Genomic DNA, 20,197 nt, shown 5'->3' on the forward strand with positions numbered 1-20,197 from the left:
AGCTCACTGACCACCAGGGAGCAGCTCCTGCATTGAGCATCTTCCCCCTGGTGGTCAGTGCACATGATAGCTACCAGCCGGGCATCCAGTCTTCTGGTCCTAATGGTTGCTTAGGCTTTTACATATATATACTCTAGAGGCCCAATGTACGAAATTCGTGCACGGGGATGAGGGGGTGTCCCTCAGCCCGGCCTGGTCCCTGGGCCTGGCCGGTGATCAGGGCCTATCGGGGCTTGCCTTCCCCCAGCTGCCAGCAGCTGGCCGGGTCCCCGCCACTGCCACTGCTTGCCATCTGTGCAGTGCTGCCTGCCCTTCTCCCACCACTGGTTGCCTTCCTCTGCAGGCAACAGGCATGGGGTGCAATCAGTTGGCTGGCCTGGGCCTCCCTCTGCGGGGCAATCACTGGCCAGCCCCACACACCTGCTGCAGCGTCACTGGCTGGTGGCCTGGGCCTCCCTCTGTGGGGTGATCGATTGCAGCGCCCCCAGATTGATCGCCCTGCAGAGGGAGGCCCCAACCACCCGCCGCAGTGCCACCAGCCGAGGGGCCTGGGCCTCCCTCTGTGGGGTGATCGTGGGGTGTTGGTGGGGCCCCCTGACCAATTGCATTGTACCTGCCTTGGCTGGCCTGGCGCCAGTGCATGTCATAGTGTGGTCATCTGGAAGGCCATCCGGACGGTCATTCTGCTGTTTGGTCGATTTGCATATTATGCTTTTATTATTATAGACTAGAGGCCCGGTGCACAAAAATTTGTGCACTCGGGGGGGGGGGGGGTCCCTCAGCCCTGCCTGTGCCCTCTCGCAGTCTGAGACCCCTCGGGAGATAACGACCTGCTGGCTTAGGCCTGCTCCCGGGTGGCAGAGGGCAGGCCTAATCCCTAGGTGCAGCCCCTGGTCGGGCTCAGAGCAGGGCCGATTGGGGAGTTGGGGCGCCGCCCCCTGTCACGCACAGAGCAGGGCCCATCAGGGGGTTGGGGAGCTCCCCCATGTCACGCACAGAGCAGGGCCCTTCAGGGGGTTGGGGAGCTCCCCCCCATCATGCACAGAGCAGGGCCTATCAGGGGGTTGAGGAGCTCCCCCCTGTCACTCACAGAGTAGGGCCTATAGGGGAGTTGGGGCACCGCCCCCTGTCACACACAGAGCAGGGTGGATCAGGGGGTTGGGGTGACTCCCTCTATCACCCACAGAGCAGGGCCGATCAGAGGGTTGGGGTGCCACCACTGTCACACTCAGGGCAGGGCCGATGGGGAGGTTATGGCTCTACCCCATCACACACAGAGCAGGGCCCGTGGGGGGGGGGGTGATTGGGGCGCCGCCCTCTATCACCCACAGAGCAGGGCCGATCAGGGGGTTGGGGTGCTGCCACTGTCAGGAACAGAGCAGGGCGGATAGGGAGGTTGTGGCCCCGCCCCCTGTCACACACAGAGCTGCGGGGTGATCAGGGGGTTTGGGCGCTGCCCCCTGTCACGCTGATCCCGGTGCTGGGAGGCATATTAACCTTTTACTATATAGGATAGAGGCCTGGTGCACGTGTGGGGGCCAGCTGGTTTGCCCTGAAGGGTGTCCTGGATCAGGGTGGGGGTGCCCACTGGGGTGCCTGGCCAGCCTGGGTGAGGGGCTGAGGGCTGTTTGCAGCTGGTCACACACCCTTCAGGGTGGGGGTCCCCACTGGGATGCCTGGCCAGTCTGGGTGAGGGGCTGAGGGCTGTTTTCAGGCTGGCAGGTGACTGAAGCTCCCAACTGCTCCTTTTTTCTTTTTCTTTTTTTATTCTGGGCCAGCTTTAGCTCTGAGGCTCCAGCTCTTAGGCATCCGCTGCTGAAAGCAGGTATCTGGTTTGTTTCGGTTCTATAATCGAAACTCTGTATCAATTCCAGCTCTGAGATCCCGGCTCGCTGAAAGCTGGTTTCTGGGGTTTTGTTTGCTTCTATATTTGTTACAATGTTTTTTAAACCGCAGGCTCAGAGGCCGGCAACGCAGGAGGGGAAGGTTGGTTTCCTCCGTCACTGAAGCAAGCAAGCCTCATGTTAGTTTCAAGCTGCCTGGCTGCCGGCCGCCATCTTGGCTGGCAGTTAATTTGCATATCTTGCTGATTAGCCAATGGGAAGGGTAGCGGTTGTACGCCAATTACCATGTTTCTCTTTTATTAGATAGGATTGGTAAAAATGTGAATATTAAGATTCCAAGATTACACTGTAGAAAGCAGTTTGCAATGATTATATTCCTCACAAAAACTTACTGGCCAAACTATTGAGATGGAAGCAGATGAACTGAATTCCCCACACATTGACACATTTTCAGAGAATCAATACTCTGTAGTTTTAACCTGTAAGAGTTAATAAAATCAAATAATTATAATGTTAAAGTTATTCAATACTAATTATACTTGTTATAAATGATAAATAATATATAATACATTTAATAATTTAACTATTAAACATATTTAGTTATTAAGATAACTAATATTTAATGTAAATCATAGTTAAGTAATTTTTTTCTTCTTTATTTTAGTTAAGTATGAGAAGGAAGCTAATAAATACTGGGACACATTTTACAAGATTCATAAGAATAAGTTTTTCAAGGACCGTAATTGGCTGCTGAGGGAATTTCCTGAAATTCTTCCACTTGATCGGAAAACTGAAGAGGAGGCAAAAGAATTATCAAGGGATTATGTAAAAACTAATGCTACAAATTGTTTCTCAAGAAAGCACTGTCCTATTGTGCCTGAAGAAAAGAATTATTATCAGAAAAGTTCTGGTTCATCAGATGGTCAAAGCAAAGCAGAATCTGATCTTGCCAACCTCCACTCTAAAGAGCACAGAAAAGGACCTCTGAAGGCGGACCTCTTTCCTGGTAGCAAAGCCACTTTCAGAATCCTAGAGGTACTGCACTGCAGGGCCAACATGGGGTGTGGCAGTCATTTTAAAATGTACATTCTATATTACGTTATTAACTATCCAGATTTTTTTTAAGGGGAAAATGATTGTGATTTAAAATTTTTAAAAATTTATCTGTTTTAATTTCCAACTTGAGAGCAGTTTTAAATACCAGTAAAGTTTTGGCCTTAATTTCTGTCTCTTATTGTTATTATTTATTTTCAGGTGGAACAGAAATGTGAAATATAATTTGCTAATCTGGTGTATAGGCCTTGATTTTCTACTTTTAAGAATACACATTTTCCTTCTGATTATAAAGGTAGAATATACTAATTACAGAGAATTTGCTAAAGAGTAGATAAGAGAGGGATAAGGACACATATGTAATACCTTAATCAATAAAGAAATTTAAAAAATAAAAAAGAGTAGATAAGAGAAATAAAATTATAATCCTCCTGTTAACATTTTACTGACATTTTCTCCTTTTGTTTATACTGTTTTATATAGTTGAGCTATACTATAGCTGTATTTTGGGGTCTTGCTTTGTTTCTATTTAACATTATATCATAAGCTGTTTTCCCTATCTTTAAAATTTTTCTATAAACATTTTCATAGCTACAAAATATTTTACTATATGGAGTACTATAATTCTACTTATCTTTTTTCGCACTATTAAGTATTTAAATTGTTTTCAGGTTTCTACAACAAACATCTTTGGAAATAGACTTTTCTTTATTTTCTTTTATTATCTTGGATTAGGTTTACTAGTTCATAGTTTATTAAAATGTTTAATACTCTTAAGATATATTGCCAAGTTGCTTCCTAAGAAGTTGTACTAATACCAGTTCATGGCACTGTGTGTCTATTTCATCACATCCTCATTGATTAGAATTTCTTATTTTCATGCTTTCTGCTTTATAAGACAAAAAATATACCTTGTTTAATTTGCATTCTTTGATTATTAAATAGGTCATATAGTTCTTCAAATGCTTAGAAGCCGTTTGTACTTCTTTTGTGTTCTTTTTATTTTCTTTGCTTATTTACCTATAGGTTTTATTTATTTGTTTGTTTTTAATGAGCCCTGCCCTTTATCATATTTATTGCAAATGGGTTTTGTTTTGTTTTTCCACAGTGTTTTGGTCATCTTTTAACTCAGTTTATTCAGGTTTTGGTGTATAAAAACTTTAAATGTTTCCATAGTTAAATTTCTTATTATTATTTTTGTGCTTTATTCCATTGCTTTTGAGTTTAGAAAACTCTCTTATTCCTGGAGGTCCAGTACATTTCTTCTAGTTTTGTTTTGTTTTGTTTTTTTAATTAAAAATCCAACATTGGTGAGAAAAATTCCAACTTGCTTTCATGATATTTGTTTGTTCTTTTGATTTTAGGTTGGCTGTGGTGCTGGAAATAGTGTTTTTCCAATTCTGAACACTTTGCAGTGAGTTCACTTCTATAAATTTTTATATATGTATGGGGATATTGAGAAATTCTGGGGAAATATTATCAAGTATATGCCAGTAGTGTTCTTGTTCCCATATGAAAAATGACTAAGGCAAATTTCAAAAGCAGTGCCTTGGTCTTAGAGCCTAATTTCAAGTTTACTCTGAAAAGAGTATTTCACAGCCATGGGTTGTCCACCATGCACTGAAGTATTTTTTTAAGCTTGTTTGTGTGGATGAGTAAGAAAAGAGCAAGGGAGTTGATCCTTCCACTAAGCTGTGAATTACTCCTTGAGGATACATAGGTGTCATTTTATACACAGAGACTTGAGTTTAAAACTTATGCTTTAATCCTCATTTTATTTTGTCATGACTATCAGAGCCACTCCCAGGATAAAACCTTTGGATGACAAATGATTGTCTCTAGACTTGTTTGGAGGTAACAGCAACTAACCTTAAGACTAAAAGACGTGGATGATAAGGACTGAGATGTTTTCCTGGCTGGTCCTTCCCTATTCCCCACCTCACCTCTATGTTTTACTATTTCCATGACAAAGAAGACACACCTGCCAACATTCTTTACCACCTTTTTCATGTGGCTGGTCTGCCAAGTTACTTTTTTAATTTTTTTACATTTACACAATGGCTTTTCCATTCTTTTTCCATTATAAAGTCAACATAAGCACATTCCAGAACATTTCCAATAGAGGAAACGGGGCTTGGGGGTGAGGGTGGGCGTGGCTTACCCATCATCCTCATTATCCTAACATAGCTACTGACAGAATTTTCGTTGTAATTCTTTTCAATCTTTTCTCTATGCATATTTTTTAAACTTAACGATGCTATTTTTTTAATTTTCATTATGAAAATGTAAAAGCATTCAGAAAAATAAAGAGTACACAATGAATCCCCACATACCCACCACCTGGATTCAACAATTATTAATATAATGCCAATATTATGACACTTTATCTTTAAATATGACATGTCTTATTATGTATTTCCAGAAAATCAGGGCATTTTCCAGTACTATTATAAACCTAACATAATAAATAGTAATCCCCTAATAGCATCAAATCACCAGTTAAAGTGGCCAAGGAGAAGTGATACTGGCAGATTTGCAGTTCTGAATGGCCTCTCTCTCTTTGTACTTATTTCCTTTGTTTTCCCTTTTCCAATATCTGGGCTGAAATTTCCTGTTCTTTTATAGCACATAGCCAGGTTCCTTCACTTCAGTGATCTCCAAGCTTATAATACACATAAATCTACGGCATTGGCAGTCGATTATGTGTTACTTTATAACTCATCTCAAGGTATTATTTAGCATGTCATTTCTTTATGTCTTCTCTCTCCAACCACTGTTTATATTCCTTGGGGGAGAGAGCATATTTTTTTTACCCTAATCTGATTTTCCAGATAGCCTAACAGTGCAATATAGATAGGTTGAGCTCAGTACAGATTGATTCATTAATATCTCGGATTCCCCTCTTGTTAGCTGTATTCTTCCCTTTCTACTTCTCCCTTCGACTGATAATTGCAAGCTCTTGCTTCCTCACTCTTTGGCTCTTCTCATCTTGTATCTTTATTTTGCCTTGTATCCACATTTTAGAAATCACTGTAGCTCAGTAATCTGAGCTAATGAATGCATCTTTAAAAGGCAACCATGATTAACTTTCCATTAGACTTTTTTTTCCCCACCTAAGAAATTATGTTTTATTACTTTTTGAGAGTATAGGGTTAATGTTTTACATTTTCAGAATATTTTACTATAATTAGACCTTTGGAATTGAGAAGTCATATCATTCTCCAAGGATCGTTTATTTCTTAAGCCCCTGCCAAGAGAGTGCTTGGTGGAGTGGCAGTAGCAGTGATATTACACCTACTTGCTGGGAGAAGGGCCAGGGCAGTCAGCTGATTTCACAGAAATGCTCTGGAAAGTCAGTGAGTGGTCACAAGACCTTAACGTTGGCTGCTGATGCAGCGGGAATTCAGTCTCAGAGGTCATGCTGCCACCCTGGCAGGACACGTGGCGAACGGCCCATGCTCTCCTTTAGCAGCTAGACCATTCTGTATCATGTGGATGTTTAGTAACTACTGCCCAAAGGTAGACTGCATTCCCTTCATAATGAGCTAGACATGCCAGTGTCCAGAGAAGCATTTTGAGTTAAATGGAAATTTTTACAGAACCCTGTTAAGTTCTTAAGTTTTTAAGTTCCTGGAAGGCACAGGGAGATCTTCCTTTAAAAATATGGTAATGATAATAAATAATAGCAACAGCAGTAACTTAATAATGACTAATATTTATTAGGTGCTTACTCTGAATTAGACACCTTTCTAGAAACTGTACTTACACGAACCCATTAATCTTTACAACCACTTTAGATGCCGTATTTATCTCTGTTTTAAAGATGAGAAAACAGTTACTGAGAGATGACTTAGTACCAGTTAACTTTTCATAACCAAATTCTGTTCATCCAACTTGAACTTATTTGGACAGATCTTAAACCAAGTGTCAATCCCTAGTGCCACAAAACAAATGACTGACTATGCGTGACTATAGTGCTCATCAATGGGTAGCATTTAAGAATATAATCTGAGCCTGGCCGGCGTGGCTCAGTGGTTGAGTGTTGACCTATGAACCAGGAGGTCACAATTTGATTCCTAGTCAGGGCACAGGCCCGGGTTATGGGCTCAATCCCACTAGAAATATCATTGATGTTTCTGTCTCTCTCTCCCTCTCCCTTCCTCTCTGAAATCAATAAAAATATATTGAGAGAAAAAAGAATATAATCTGAGCCTGGGTGATATTTGGCTAAATGCATATTTGTGTTTAGAGTCCATATTTACTTAAAAGTCCTCCTTGCTTGAAATGCTTCCTGAATCAAATTAGAAGTGCTTGTTGGCCTGTGGACTGAAGGGTCCCAGGTTCGATTCCGGTCAAGGGCACACGCCTGGGTTGTGGGCTCGATCCCCAGTGGGGGACGTGCAGGAGGCAGTCAGTCAATGATTCTCACTCATCATTGATGTTTCTATCTCTCTTTCTCTCCTTAACTCTCTGAAATCAACAAAAATATACTTTAAAAAAAAAAAGTTCTAATGATGTGCTTCAAGACCCACCTGAATATCCTACCTCATACCAGTTTGGGCTGTTGGGATCAATTCTGCTTCTTATCCCTGGTGTGTGACTCCCACCTCTAAACCCTTGTACTGTTTCCCCTTCTCCCCACTTAGCAATGCTATCCTCTCCTTCAAAATGTTTAAGACTGCCCTGGCCGGCATTGATCAGTGGTTAGAGCGTCGCCAGCACACCAAAGGGTTGCAGGTTCAATCCCCAGCCCCAGTCAGGGTACCCATGGGAGGCAACCAATCGATGAGTTTCTCTCACATTGATGTGTGTATGTCCCCCCTCCCTCCCTCCCTCCTTCCCTCTCTCCCTCCCTCTCTAAAAAGCAATGGAAAAAAATATCCTAGGGTGAGGATTAACAACAACAACAAAAATTCCTAAGACTTAAACCTCCAGAAGCCTGCCCTGGCAACACCCCTTTAGTAGTTGTATAAAACCAGTTATGTCCCCACATAGGCTATAAAATCCATAACAGCCAGGACCATTCTGATAATTAAAATTTAATGGCATACTGATCCCTTTCTGTGATTCAAACATGGACTAAGCAACATGATGCAAGGATTATTTGATCCTAGCATATGAGAGATGATAAGGAAGGATACTGGCCCACAGAATTCAAAGTATACAGCTGCCCATGAACAACCATTGTCCAGTCGTTGTTAAATGAATTTCAGATAAAGGCCAAATAGAACTTGTCTAAGTTCAGTGGAGGCCAATTAAAATTAGTCAAGATTTTCATGTGTCAACCTCTCCAGCACACCACACCCCAGAAAAAAAACAAAAACCTAAATTTATGTGCTTTATTTACATTTTGTAAATAAACCAACTGAGACTCGAAGAAATTAAATCAAATTCACAAGTTAATAAGTGGCAAATCCAGGATTTAAACAACAGGTCTATTTGATTCTGAAATCCATACTCTTCTTACACAACTTCGTTACTACTTTGTACTCTAATGCTTGGTACATATATGAGTCTCAATAAAAGTTTGACAATAACTTGGAAAGATAACTAAAAATTAATATAGTAGTGTTTTAGTCTTTAGAAATTGTATTTACAAGCTGTGTGTGTGTGTGTGTGTGTGTGTGTGTGTGTGTGTGTGTGTGTTTCCGCCCCTTCACGGCATCAGAGGCCCAGGAGCCAAATGAGTTGTACACACAGGAAAGGGAATGAAGCACCACTGAAGGGACACAGGGGCCTGTGTCCGGGTTGAAGGGTAGAAGTTGCCTAAGCTAATAGTAGCTATAGACCAGCGGTTCTCAACCTGTGGGTCGCGACCCCTTTGGGGGTTGACCCTTTCACAGGAGTTGCCTAAGACCATCGGAAAACACATATAATTACATATTGTTTACAGCAGCAAAATTACAGTTATGAAGTAGCAATGAAAATAATTTTATGGTTGGGCGTCACCACAACATGAGGAACTGTATTAAAGGGTCGCGGCACTAGGAAGGTTGAGAACCACTGCTATAGACCGTGCGGCTAGGGGCTGATGTGAATGTTCCCCCACGTCCCGCGTGGTTCGGGGTTCAGGACCTGGAAGAGGGGCCGCACGCAAATGAAAGAGACGAGACAAATAATTTGGAAATTGGGGGGCCAGGCGAGAGCCCATCCCAAGAGGATGGGCTCCCTTGTGCTCAGGCCTTGCCATCCTCATATTCAGTTTGGGATACACCTATAGCCCTTAGGCAGGCAAGTTCCAGTAACAGACAAGACTATCTTATCAGTAAGGATTTACATGACTATCTGGTGGGGAAGTTGTTCAGCTACCATTGTCTCGACTAAACAGTGGGTGCATAGCCCTGACCTTTGCCAGGGCTCAAAGGTCACCAGCCTTCCGGGTTCCTTGTCCACACCTCTCTGCTAGTGAAGACAATGAGCGGCTTCCCACGGGCTGAGAAGAAAGAGTGCCTGTGAGGGGCAGGAGGAGGCTGAAGCAATGCTGATGGATGAGCTTGGAGGTTTTCCGTGTGAGAGTGTGGTTTGAGGGGAGGTAGGCCTTAGTAATAGCCTTAAAACCAGGACAGGAATATGAAATGAACCCTGTAATTAATAAGTGTTTGAGACAATGTTGGTTCAGAGGCAACAGGAAGGCCACCTACAAACCACTATTGAGAACAGTATCTACAAAGACAAAATGACAAGCCAAGTATCATCCAAAATTCTATTGAGGAAGTACTTTTTAATTAGTTCAGACCTAGTTTTTTTCTTCTGCAGTCGGAGCATATCTGGATTCTAGATTTAACTACTTCTTTCATTTTCACAGGAATGCTCCAGAGTCCTTCCTTTATTGTTGTGATTTCGCCTCTGGAGCTGTGGAGCTAGTAAAGGTATGCCTTGGGTTTTCTGTAAGGAGAGCCAGATACTAGTAAGAACCTGACTTATTTGCTGTGGAAGTGATTTGGGCCAGGGGAGGGAATGTTTCTGCATCAGATGTCATCTGTGGCCATTTTTAACTGAGCTTTTACTATTTCTGGGACTCATACCATCAATAGATGCCTAAGTTAGGACCCTAAAACAATAAAAGTTGTTTTGAATTTAACGTAGAGTTGAAGGGACTGGTATACCTAGAAAGGCCAACAGCTCCTACAAGGTGGTCTTGTTCATGTCTATAAAGCCTTACACACAGCCTGGCACATAGTAGGCATTCATTAAATTTAAAAAAAAAATGGGGGGAGGGGCTTGTCTGAAAAGGCATATAATGCAAATCTAAAACATCCTAGGAGGTAAGGAAAACAGTGGGGAACCTGGGCTTATTTGACCAGCCCCCAAATGCTAGTGAACGTATTTTTAGCAAGAAGAGGCAATGTTAGGAAATGGAAAAGGAAAGGAAATTCTACAAACAAAAATGTATAGTAAACACACGGAACCTAATTTCTGATAATAGGAGTAATAATTTTCATTGTAGACATTTTCTAAAATATTGAAAAGCCTGAAGTGCACTTACAATTACACTTCCTAGAGCCCTAGGATAAATCAGTGTTATTAATATTTTTGCATGTATCCTCGCACCGTTGTTTCTGTAGGTGAATTGTGTGTGTGTGAGTGTGTGTGTGTGTGTATGTGAGAGAGAGTGTATGTGTGTGTGTGTGTGTGTATGTGAGAGAGAGTGTGTATGAGTGTGTGTGAGTGTGTGTGTGTGTATGTGAGAGAGAGAGTGTGTGTGTGCTCTAATGCAACCTTTTTAATACAGCTCATGGAGGCCTGCACAAGCAATGGGGGAGAGCTGAGGAGCAGCCCTGTGCCTCTGAAATAGCCCCGGGGAGTCTTCCAGCAACACTGTCTACGGACTCAGAGGACTGCCCCACCCCACTTTTAGAATTAAAGAGGGATTGCAAAGAATATTTGTTATCAACTACAAGTGGTAGACTTAATTTTTATGGCTGCTTTTGAAATAAAATGCTGAATCAGAAATAAAATGCATCAGAATGTATAGAGAAAGGCACTAGGGAGAAGTAAAAACGTTGACCTTTTTACTTTAAGAAAAATACTGTAAGTCTGCTAACTACCCCCCCCCCCTTTTGTTTCTTTATCCTGACAGTCGCACCCATCCTACAGAGCAGCCCAGTGCTGCGCCTTTGTTCACGATGTGTGTGACGATGGCCTGCCCTACCCGTTCCCGGATGGGATCCTGGATGTCATCCTCCTTGTCTTTGTGCTCTCTTCCATTCATCCTGACAGGTGAGTGAAGCGCAAAGGGTAAAGCACATGTGGAAAGCCCCTTTAGCAGTAGCAGTTTTTAGAACTATCAAAGCAAAAACGACAATTCTTGCATTTCTTATTTAGTGAACTACATTATGTATAATATGCAGCCTTTTAAATGCAGTTTTCCCTTTCTTCACACTTTTAGAAAGAAACTGGTCAGATTGCTTCATTAGTGAGCTTTCCGTCACTGTCAGAATGAAGGGTGTACACGCTGGCAAGACACATACCTATTAAAAGTGACAGTGCTTCAAGGAAATTACAAATTCAGAGCAGCCTAATAGACTCCCAGGAGGGAAATGGTACTTGGTGATCAGAAACAAACATCTCTGATTTAGCATCTTTCTGAACATTCGTGAAGAGGTGGGCGGTGAATCTATTTGGCTTCACACAGGTCTGTCCAGAGGCTTTAAAAATTTTGTTTTAAAGAAGCCCACTAGGGAGGGGAAAAAAAGAAGAAGAAGAAGGCGGCCACTAGGGAATTAGGGATTGTCAAGATTGTCAAGATCTGCCAGATTAACCTTGGACCTTTATAATCTAAGGTTGGCCTAGTGACATTATTTAAATATTTATGACTTAATTTTTTTGTTCACACATGATGTTTTGTTGGTGGTGGTTTTTTTTTGTTAATCCTCACCTGAGGATATTTTTCCATTGATCTTTAGAGAGAGAGAAAGAGAGAGAGAGAGAGAGAGAGAGAGAGAGAGAGAGAGAGAGAGAGAGAGAGAGAAACATTGATGTAAGAGAGACACATCAACTGATTGCTTCTCACACACACCCTGACCAGGACAAAGGATTGAGCCTGCAACCAAGGTATGTGCCCTTGACTGGAATCAAACCTGAGGCTCTTCAGTCTGTGGGCTGATGCTCTATCCACTGAGCAAAACCGGGTAGGACCACACACAATGTTTTCCAGAGAAGAAGCGTAGAGCTATTACCAGCAATTAAAGTGATCACTTTTCTTTTAAAATTCTGCCCTTTGTATATATTCAGGCACATGTGTGGTTTCAGGGGTTGTGCCTTCATAAGGTTTCTTAAACGTGGGCTTTCTACTGTGGTAGTAGACTCCTCCAGGAAGGAGCCTCTGGTAGCAGGTACAGGCTTGGCATCAAACACTTTTTGTTTGATGAGTGTGACCCTTTCCCAAAGAGGCTGTGTTGCTATGTGCTTCTCTCTTTGCAACTAGGACCCTTTACAGTCCTGTTACTTCTCATTCAGAGATGGGCACTTGAATTACTTTGTGGAAAAACAAATTAGATTTCCAAATAAATCTGAATGAAATATATATTTGCACTTAGTGAGATACAGCAGGTTCCATTAAGCTCCTTTTTCCCTCCCAGGTTCTATAACCTATTTCTTCCTGCTAATCTGTTTAGACTATTGGCATTATTCAGGTACTAGTAGAAAGATGTCATCTACATGTTTTGTTTCATAGTTAAAAGGAAGAATAGTCAAAAGGATGGAGTAGGTGGATAGAGAACAAGATTTTCTATTTGACACCCATAACAGGAAATGTTTAAATTCCAAATAAGACCACAAAAGGACTATTTGAAATTAGTGTAGATGATGTATTTTCTCGTGATTTGAATAGAATGTTAAAGAGAAGGGAAAGCAGATGTCTTGGGAAGATTACTTTTATTGTACAGTATGTTTATTCTATTTATTTATTATAGAATAAATTCAGATGTATCAAGTCAGTAGCCACTTTCTTATCTACATGGAAATGATCTAAAAATAAGGTGAATGAGTAGAAAGAGGGTCATAGTAAATGAAAAGGCAAGACAATGTTTTTAGGGTCATTTAGGATGGTGGTAGTAGATTCAGTCCCAGGGAAGTTCTAGAAAAGTATTCTTGCCAGCCTGGAAAATCCATGCACAAATGAACAGCAAGTGGGTCAGCTAGACCTTGAGTCTGGGGGTCCCAGTTTAAATGGAAGGCTATAAAAGAAGAGCTAGCTGTCCTTGTCATTAAAATGAAAGAAAGTATGTTTACCACAGACTCAAGCATAGAGTAGGCAGGCATTACTCATATTTAAAAACCTCTTCTTTTCCTTCTCTTCTTCCTTCACCCAGAGGATAGCAGAGTTGGTGCAAGTAGGGTAAAGGAAGAAAAGGGGCTTTCTCCCCTCTTGTCTTGTCCATCTCACTGCCAGCCACTCCCGCCTGCAGCTCTCATTGGCCCTGGAACTGTATTATGAGCCAAGACGGGGTGATCAAGAAATGAGCTACCACCCATTGCCTTTACCCACAACCCCCGACATGAAAGGATAGTTGGGAAGAAAAGATTTGCAGACGGAAGTGGCTACATTTTGAAGTACAGTTGACCCTTGAACAAGGCAGGGATTAGGGGTGCTGTCCCATTGCGCAGTTGAAAATCTGCATATAACTTTTGACTCCCTAAAAACTTAACAACTAATAGCCTGCTGTTGACCAGAAACCTTAACAATAACATAAACAGTCAATTAACATACCTTCTGGATTTTATAGGCATTATATACTGTATTCTTACAATAAAGTAAGCTGGTAAAAAGAAAATATTGTTAAGAAAATCATAAGAAAGGAAAAATACATTTACAGTACTGTGCTGTCTTTATTGATACCGTAATTTTATGTCATCTGTTTATAAGCTAGATTGTCTGTCGGTCCTACATCAGTATTATTTTACATGATACAAAACACTGTAGATGTTATAGCACTAACACTAGACATCAAAAATGAAAAGATATTGTGAAAAAGAAATTCATACTTATTTACAGGTATAATGAATGATTCATACATTGATAATAGGGAAGAAGCAATGTAATCGCTTTATGGCAGCATAAGGTAACCAATATGATTGCTTCACAGGAGTAAGGAAATCTCCAAAAAAGTTTCCAATATGTTTATTAAAACAGTCCATGTATAAATGGACCTGCACTAGTCAAACCCATGCTGCTCAGGAGTCAACTGTACTTGGCTCTTTGTTTTTCTGCGTTTTTGTTTCATGCTTGCTTTAGTAATAATTGCAAAAGGAGACTTTTCTCTGTACGTAAAACATATCCTGAAAGTGAGTTATTTTAAGGTTTAGATATAGTCATATTTAATTGCCAAAGCCCAAGAATATAAGCACAGTGTGGGGGAAAAAAAAACCTGTAATAAAATAAACAAGGAAAAATACTTTTCTTTTTCCCTTTTGTGTACTTATGTTCCAGTTTTTTAAAAGAGCTTTTGATCTAAGCATGCCACCTCTTTCTGTTATATTTCTCTTTTGTTTTCATAGTTATTTTCGTGTTCTCACTTCCTTTCGTGTATCTGCTTCCTTCATAACCTGGCACAGCTTTTCACCCCATTATTCCACTGAACAGTGTCTTAATTGGAAAGAATGTACAGATTATCTGATCCCAAGCCCTCACTTTTAAAACAAGAACATCTTAGAAGCTTTAAGTAGCATGGATAAAGTATGGATTAGCACACCAGCTACAATTTACCACTGTCTGTCCAGGGCAGACATTTGTCACTGATTTTGTACTCAGATCATCATTCCCAATGAGCCCTGAGTTTTTCTCAATAGAGCTCTGTAGGCAGCCAATGTCAAACACTGGGCATTAATATAAGATCTGAAATCTTTGCCATCTCTCATCCATATTTACACATAAGTCCAAGAACACTTTACCAAAAGCATTAAGTCAAGAACAGTAACAAGGGGTCATATTTGATGGGGAACAAGATAAGTAGAATAAATAATAAAAGAAAGAAAGTAAAGGCTACCCAGTATTAAACCGGGACTTGCAGCGTGAATAGAATTTAAATAGGCAGAGAGCAAGGAGAGAATTCTTTAAGGGGAAACCACATAAACAAAGAAAGGCATGGACTGCTCAGAGCCAAGCATGTACAGTTTGGCTGGAGTTGATGCTTCAGATTAGGAAGTAGTGGGAAAGAGACAGGAAAAATTAATTGAGCAAAGCAATGATTTCACAAAACCATCATTTTAAGCAGAATAAGTCATTAATAATACGCAGGAATTGTTGACAGGGAGAATAATAAAATAGATTAGGAAGCTATTCTGTTTCTAGGCCTTAAGAGGTAGCAGTTTGTACCAAGGGAGTTCTAATGGGAAACAAAAGGGAAAAATATCAAAGATGTCATTAAAAAAAGAAGAAGTAGAAGATAGAACTTGATGACCAAATTTGGAGAGGATAGTGGAAGAAGAGAGACCTGGAAGGGTTAATGATATCCTGAGGTGTTACACTTTGGTGAATGTCGGTACCTTTGAACTAAATAAAGAAGCCAGGATAAAAGGAGCTACTTTGGAGGAAAGGTGATCTCTGTTTAGATATGCACAATTTGGGATTGCTCTGGCTTATTTTTTATCTTGCAAGAAAAATAGATCGACATCCGTTTCTGTCTGCCTTGGACCTACTTTAATTTGCTGTAATTATCAGAAAATATCTCTGTGGTTTGGTACTTGAGCTTTGACTTCATCCATCAAGCTCTGGTCATTTGGGTGATTTCTTGATACTCTAGGCCTTTTGAATCTGATAATTTAGCAAGTTGGTGTCCTTTTTTCTTTCTATACAAAATATTTTTTGTCTTTATTGCCCTTATTTTTGTGGTTTAGGTTTCTTGGGCCTTATCGAACTTTTCTTATTTTATCTTTAAGAAATTAAAATTTGGTATATGAAATATTTCTGCAAACCGTATCTTGCTTTGTTTTCAAAGGATGCAAGGTGTTGTAAACCGATTGTCCAAGTTACTGAAACCTGGGGGGATGCTGTTATTTCGGGACTATGGAAGATATGATAAGACTCAGCTTCGTTTCAAAAGGGGTAATAGTATATTCAGTCTCAGATTATTTTCACTTGTTTCAAAGAATGCCTCATTTATATTTCATGTCAAGATTTTTTTTTTAAGAAATACTAAGTTTCTCTTCTCATAATTATTTTTTTTCAGGGCACTGTTTATCTGAAAATTTTTATGTTCGAGGAGATGGTACCCGGGCATATTTCTTTACAAAAGGTATACTTATCTATAAGAAGAAATAATTAGCTGTAAAAAATATTTTTGGTTATTGTTTACAGAGAGAAAATTCAGAAGCTCTAAAAATGAGGCTTTAATGCTTGATTAAACATTGGATGTCTTCACACTTTGGTGACTACTATTCTACATAACAGCTTGAAAATGGCCTTTTTGCCTTCTAATCTTTCTCCAGTGGAAACTGCTTTAAATAATCACTTGTTCCATCCTTATACCCAAATGAAGGGATAGTCTGTTCCATTTTGGAAGTACTGTTTGTCCAGATATGAAAAAACTTGATGGTAGGCCACAGCAGAGGCAGGAGTATGATTTTAAGAGTCCCTAGAAAATTACTTAGCTCTTTTTACTTTCTCATTTTAAAAAAGTATTGAAAATGAATCCTGTACTCAAGGACTTTCCCCAAACTTATGTGAATCCTCCTCCTATCTAATAAAAGAGAAGCATGGTAATTGGCGTACGACCGCTACCCTTCCCATTGGCTAATCAGGGCGATATGCAAATTAACTGCCAGCCAAGATGGCGGCCGGCAGCCAGGCAGCTTGAAACTAACATGAGGCTTGCTTGCTTCAGTGACGGAGGACTCCAACGTTCCCCGCCTGCCGCTGCTGCAGGCCTTTGAGCTGGCAGTTTGAAACATAGTTACAAAAATAGAAGCTAAACAAAACCCCAGAAACCAGCTTTCAGCTAGCCGGGATCTCAGACCTGGAGTTGATACAGAGTTTCGATTGTAGAACCTAAACAAACCAGATACCTGCTTTCAGGAGCGGAGGCCTAAGAGCTGGAGCCTCAGAGCTAAAGCTGGCTTAGAATAAAAAAAAAAGAAAGAAAAAAGGAGCACTTGGGAGCTTCAGTCCCAGCCTGAAAACAGCCCTCAGCCCCTCACCCAGACTGGCCAGGCACCCCAGTGGGGACCCCCACCCTGAAGGGTGTGTGACCAGCTGCAAACAGCCATCATCCCTCACCCAGGCTGGCCAGGCACCCCAGTGGGGACCTCCACCCTGATCCGGGACACCCTTCAGGGCAAACCAGCCAGCCCCCAACCATGCACCAGGCCTCTATTCTATATAGTAAAAGGGTAATATGCCTCCCAGCACTGGGATCAGCGGAGCCGCGAGGTCTCCCGGCACCGGGATCAGCATGACAGGGGGCAGCGCCCAAACCCCCTGATCGCCCTGCGGCTCTGTGTGTGATAGGGTGCAGTGCCCCAACCCCCCCCCCCCCCCCCTCAGGCCCTGCTCTGTGTGTGACGGGGTAGAGCCATAACCTCCCCATCGGCCCTGCCCTGAGTGTGAGAGTGGCGGCACCCCAACCCCCTGATCGGCCCTGCTCTGTGGGTGATAGAGGGCGACGCCCCAACCCCCCGATGGGCCCTGCTCTGTGCGTGACAGGGGGCTGCGCCCCAGCCCCCTGATTGGCCCTGCTCTGTGCGTGACAGGGTACAGAGCCCCAACCCTCCTGATGGGCCCTGCTCTGTGAGTGACAGGGGGAAATGCCCCAACTCCCTGATTGGCCCTGCTCTGTGCATGACAGGGGTGGCGCCGCAACCTCCCCATCGACCCTGCCTTGAGTGTGACAGGGGATGGTGCCCCAACCCCCCAATCGGCCCTACCCTGAGCGTGACTGAGGGTGGAATCACAACTTCCTGATTGCCCTGCTCTGTGTATGACAGGGGGTGGTGCCCCAACTCCCCAATCGGCCCTGCTCTGAGCCCGACCAGGGTCTGCACCTAGGGATTAGGCCTGCCCTCTGCCACCCGGGAGCAGGCCTAAGCCAGCAGGTCGTTATCTCCCGAGGGGTCCCAGACTGCGAGAGGGCACAGGCCGGGCTGAGGGACCCCTTCCCTCCCCCCCGAGTGCACAAATTTTTGTGCACCGGGCCTCTAGTAGTATTATAAAGTGTCATTTGGGATCTCTGCAAACCAATAAAAACTCAAACAGGGGGCAGCTTTCAAAATATTGAAAGCTGTCACCAATAATTCTGTACATCTATGCTTGCTGTGCTAGCCTGTTTATACTTGGTGTGTTTGGGTGAAGTGGAAGAAACCCACTTGGTTTCACGTTCCCTTCATTGTTTTGTATTGAGTATTTGTTAGTAAAAATGAAATTTAGATGGTCAATCATTTCATTTAATGTTCCATGTCTCTGACTGCCACCTCCCCCTTCCCAGTCATATGTCACACATTTGATTGCTATTTTTGTCTCACAGGGGAAGTCCACAGTATGTTCTGCAAGGCTGGGTTAGACGAGAAGCAAAATCTGATTGATCGCCGCTTACAAGTTAATAGGAAAAAACAAGTGAAAATGCACCGAGTATGGGTTCAAGGCAAATTCCAGAAACCATTACACTTGACTCAAAAAAGCTCCACATCAGCATTTGCACTCCTTTCGCATAGCTGAACTCTGTACCACGTTGAGGTGCAAACCAGAGGACCACACTATTCAAAGATTTATATAAATTTTATATTTATGAAAAGACAGAAGAAGAGAATGTATATATTCTGCTGTTTATTGTGGGCGAGCTCTTTGGTGTATTGTAAGCACGTGTAAGTGGTTTGGAAGAGTGCACCATAGCCTGTGTTTTCAAAACTTAATATGAGCAAGCTTGTTTGAATTTGTAAGCATGCAATTTAATTACTGTCATAAGTCATGTTTCTAGGAAACCATGGCCTTTCATTTTTCAGAAGAGGAGAAAATCACCTACGCTACTTATATATTAGTCAAACACAGTTCAACTCCCTCCTGTGTTATCTGGTAGCAGACAGGCAGCTCACCTTGTTTCCAGGGAAAAATCACAAGCCCAAGACAAAGGTGTGTTGTTTTTATTGTTTTGTTGTCAGTTTTCCCAAAAACTTTTTTTTTTTTTTTAAATTCAGAGACTAATGTCTGAAAGAGAGTTTCAGTTTCTCTTTCCTTTTCTAAACTTGGGGAATTATGACCCATGCTAAAATTATTTTCAGACTATTAGGTGTTCAAGTCATTTTAAGTTCTCCTTAAGACAACTATTTATATCCAAGAAAATTCTTAAATTGTAGCAATTAAAAATTTATTTACCACCGTGCCTCAAAAAGGATATAAGTCAGCTTGTGTACTGCACATTAATAGAATAGAATTTCTAAGATTGGTCTTTCATTTGTTACTAGGTACTTACAGAGTTTCTAAGATTGTTTTTTTATTATTATTATTTGTTACTAAGTACTTACATTGTGCTGAATTATCTGGAATAATACAATAAATAAGACCCAGCCCTGTTTTCAGAGAGCATCAATATTATCTAGCTGGCAAAGCAAAACGTGCACATTGCAAGCCTCTAAATCAAGATTAAAGATAATATATGATCAAGTACTCAAGCAGGGAGCTTAACAGCTGGTGGACTTTGATGAGGAGTCACAGAAATCTGGGAGAAATGGACAGTCTCTTCAAAGGACCACCATCGCAATAATTCAATCCCCGCTATTTTTCCTTTTTTAATTTACTTAAAATTCAACTTCCTGGGAGAATTTGATTGGTCCACTTAGGTCACGGATTACCTCTTAATAGGCTGGTGCAGGGCAGCTTCATTGATGGTGCCACCAGAATGTATAGAATGGAGGAAAGTTCCTCAAAGGAAAATCAAGACAATATTATTTTTTTTTAATAATAGGGGAGGGATGCTGCCCAGTCACAAACAGGGTGTCACATGGTGATGGTCACAGTAGTAATAGTGGTTCTGAAAGATCTTTGTGGGAAGGAAGGGGGAAGAGTCAGGGTTCTGGAAGGGGGTCCTTGAATGTGTGCTCTCAAGATGGTGAGAAAACATATTTGGTGCAGGACATTTGTGATGATGAATAGTGGAGAAAAGATAGGGAGAGGGTCATCTTATAGACAGACTAGAATGGAGGACACATCGGGGTCTAGTCCCCAGAATGGACCCATCTGAGGTTGGTTTGTTTCTGTTTCATCCTAGTCATGGCATGTTATAAATGTATCTGGAGAGATTGGTTGAGGGATCATCTAAAGAATGGAATACAGAGATGAGGAGCAAGGAAGACCACAGAAATGTTTTTGTACA

The 20,197-nt window shown here is 41.7% G+C and overlaps 1 protein-coding gene across 1 annotated transcript in view; it reads left to right on the forward strand.

The window, feature by feature from the left end:
• Nucleotides 1–19,403, forward strand: part of METTL8 (methyltransferase like 8) — a 78,465-nt gene extending 59,062 nt beyond the window's left edge. Inside the window, exons 4-10 of the mRNA XM_036320004.1 lie at nucleotides 2,509–2,879; nucleotides 4,262–4,311; nucleotides 9,703–9,766; nucleotides 10,978–11,117; nucleotides 15,836–15,942; nucleotides 16,067–16,132; nucleotides 18,356–19,403. Coding sequence (XP_036175897.1) covers nucleotides 2,509–2,879; nucleotides 4,262–4,311; nucleotides 9,703–9,766; nucleotides 10,978–11,117; nucleotides 15,836–15,942; nucleotides 16,067–16,132; nucleotides 18,356–18,546 — 989 coding nt within the window. The 3' untranslated portion in view covers nucleotides 18,547–19,403. The remainder of the gene's footprint in view (nucleotides 1–2,508; nucleotides 2,880–4,261; nucleotides 4,312–9,702; nucleotides 9,767–10,977; nucleotides 11,118–15,835; nucleotides 15,943–16,066; nucleotides 16,133–18,355) is intronic.
• Nucleotides 19,404–20,197: the final 794 nt, after the last annotated feature.

This window comes from Myotis myotis, unplaced genomic scaffold (assembly GCF_014108235.1).
Source record: "Myotis myotis isolate mMyoMyo1 unplaced genomic scaffold, mMyoMyo1.p scaffold_m19_p_8, whole genome shotgun sequence".
Classification (NCBI taxonomy): domain Eukaryota; kingdom Metazoa; phylum Chordata; class Mammalia; order Chiroptera; family Vespertilionidae; genus Myotis; species Myotis myotis.